The following is a 2,548-nucleotide window of genomic DNA, read 5'->3' on the forward strand; positions in this document are numbered from 1 at the left end:
GGCGCGCTCCGAGTGGGAGACGGCCTGCTGCACGGCCAGCAGCTCGGCCTCCGTGGGGTAGATGGCCGCGTGCCTGCACAGGACATGCCGGTCATTGCTGGACTCGGGCCGCTGGGCTGACTGCAGGGTGGGGGGCAGAGACAGGACAGCAAGGTTGGGGTCTGGAGCCGCAGTCAGGTCAGCTTTGGGGCACGCAGGTGATAGGGGTGTGGGGATATGGAGGCCCAGTGTGTAAGGTGCCCAGTCCCACCTGGTGTCCGCAGACCACGGTGATCAGTGATCGCTCGTGGACTACCTTGGACTTGGGAGCCACAGGTTTTAAGGCCAGTAGGTGCAGGTGGGGGGGGCACTGGGGCGTGCAGGGGGCTGTACATCTTCCCAAGATACCCCAGAAGCCAGCCTGCTCTGGTGTCTGAGTGCGCGGTACTGCTCGTGGTTGCTTTACGGCAGCAGATGGCCAGGCCTTTCCTCCATGGCACTGCCAGGTGGGTCTGAATCACCAGCTCTTAAGTAGCAGAGGGCAATATGTTTGTGTTACTCACACGTGAGCATGGTCCCCATCTAGGGGCAACCTGCTCACAGGTGCAGGGTGTGTGTGGGGGCAATGTGACAGACACGGGAGTGGGGGGCGTGGAAGGGGCCACTATGGCTCTGGGCTGCTCACAGGGGGTTCTGGAACCTTCCAATGAGGTGCCAACTTTGACTAAGGGATCATGACAGCGCCACCCAGAGGGCTCCCCGCCCCTCCTCCCAGCCATCGGCCATTTCAGTACAGAGAAATGGGGTGGGAGTGGGGGGCACAGACCCACCAGGAGGGGCGTGGCGGAGGCCCCGGCCCGGACCATGAGCGGGGGCGGAGGCCAGGCGGTCCAGCTCGGGTGCTCTTCCCAGGATGGCCAGCCCTCCCTACGCCTCTGCCAGCACTCTTTCTGGTAGTGCCTGCAGGGACAGAGGACGGGACAGACAGCTGTCACCTGGCAGACGGAACCACCAAACTCCTGTCCTTTGGACAGCCCCGCCCCGCCTTCTACTGCCACCCCACACAGGGCTGCGGTGTCTGGTGGAGTCTGGCCACCCATGAGGATCACGTGCTGATGTGTATGTGTGTGGAGGGGAACCAGACGGGCCTGACTCCAGCAAAAACCTATCACCACCCAATCTTTCGCAAGCTGGAGTCTGGGGATAGACCTGCTCGAAGGGTGGGGAGGGGAGGGGAGTGACAGGAGGGAGGGGTGGGGTCCGTGACGAGCACCAGAGTGGCTGCAGCCCACAGGCCTATGGGCTCCCAGCCTGGCCCTGCCTGCTGGACCTCTCCGTGGGAGGAGGGGGTGGAAGGTGGGTGGAGCTACTTCCTAGGCCACATCTTTTGGGACATCCAGGTGGGTACAGACCAATAATAACCTTTCTGAGACCCATCCCCAGGGCGGAGCCCACGGCTCAGCGGCAGTAATTCACAAGCAGTTGAAAGGCCCTGGTGGCGTAGTGGTTACGTGTTGGGCTGCTAACTGGAAGGTCAACAGTTCGAAAACACCTGCAGCTCCGAGGGAGAAAGATGAGTCAGTCTCAGAAAGCCACAGGGGCAGTGCTACCCTGCCCTCTTTTTCTGGGTTTTGAATGGACGACCCTCAGCACGTGACAACAAAGGTCGACACCGCCTGGCGGGAAGGGGGCAGCACTGGGACAGATGTGAAGGGCACATAAGGGGGCAGCTCTAGCCAAGCAGCATGGCCCTGGGTGCAGGGCATCCTGGGTGGGCTGGTCCTGGGGTGGCCATCGTGGCACCTCATCTCGGCCAGCCAGCGCTGGGTCTCCTGCCGCCGCCGCGCCAGCTCTCTCTGCCTCTGCTTCCGCAGCTTCTCTTCCAGCAGCCTGCGGGCACCGCTGCCGGCCTTCGACACTAGGGGGAGGTCGGGGTTCACCTTTTTCTGGAAAAAGAAGGAAAGGCTCAGAGCTCCGTGTGTGCATGTCCATGTGCGTGTGCATGCGTGTGCCCATGCACATGCTGTGGGTGCATGCATCTTGGGGCTAGTGTGTGCGCAGGAAACGTATGCATGGGATGATGTGAGTGCAGAAGGTGGGGTGTGTGCAAGTGTATGTGTGGGTGTATATGCGTGTACAGGTGTGCATGAATATGGTGTATATACAAGTGTGTGCTGGTGTGCATGTGTGTTGTATTCACAAGCATGTGTGATGGGTATACATGCACGTGATTGTGTGGAGGTGCTTCTAGTGTGCATGTATGTAAATGCATATGCATACATGTAACGTGTAAAGATTTGTACATAGTGTGTGTATCTTGGGGAGGCCAGGATGATCCCTAAAGGCTGACAAGCTTCTGCATTATAATCCCCGCAAACTGACCATCCTCACCCAGAACATGAGGGCAGAGGAGGGACACCACTAATGGGACAGGCTGTGGGGCCGCGAGTGAGTGGTGGGCCCAGCAGGCAGTCTGGGCCCAGCGTGGGGCTCCAAGCCAGCAGTAGGCTGCAGTTTACTTGAGGGGAGCGGGGGGAGCGTGAGAATGCTCTGGAACTGGTGGTGATTG

General features: G+C 60.2%; 1 protein-coding gene across 1 annotated transcript in view; it reads right to left on the reverse strand.

The window, feature by feature from the left end:
• The window catches only part of ZFR2 (zinc finger RNA binding protein 2), a 33,856-nt gene that overhangs the window by 12,180 nt on the left and 19,128 nt on the right, over nt 1-2,548 (reverse strand). Inside the window, exons 10-13 of the mRNA XM_045300052.1 lie at nt 1,783-1,925; nt 1,443-1,531; nt 810-1,348; nt 8-120 (exon numbers count right to left, since the gene is read on the reverse strand). Coding sequence (XP_045155987.1) covers nt 8-120; nt 810-1,348; nt 1,443-1,531; nt 1,783-1,925 — 884 coding nt within the window. The remainder of the gene's footprint in view (nt 1-7; nt 121-809; nt 1,349-1,442; nt 1,532-1,782; nt 1,926-2,548) is intronic.

Source organism: Echinops telfairi, unplaced genomic scaffold, assembly GCF_000313985.2.
Source record: "Echinops telfairi isolate 266 unplaced genomic scaffold, ASM31398v2 ScPeMD7_7459;HRSCAF=8497, whole genome shotgun sequence".
NCBI classification, from domain to species: Eukaryota; Metazoa; Chordata; class Mammalia; order Afrosoricida; family Tenrecidae; genus Echinops; species Echinops telfairi.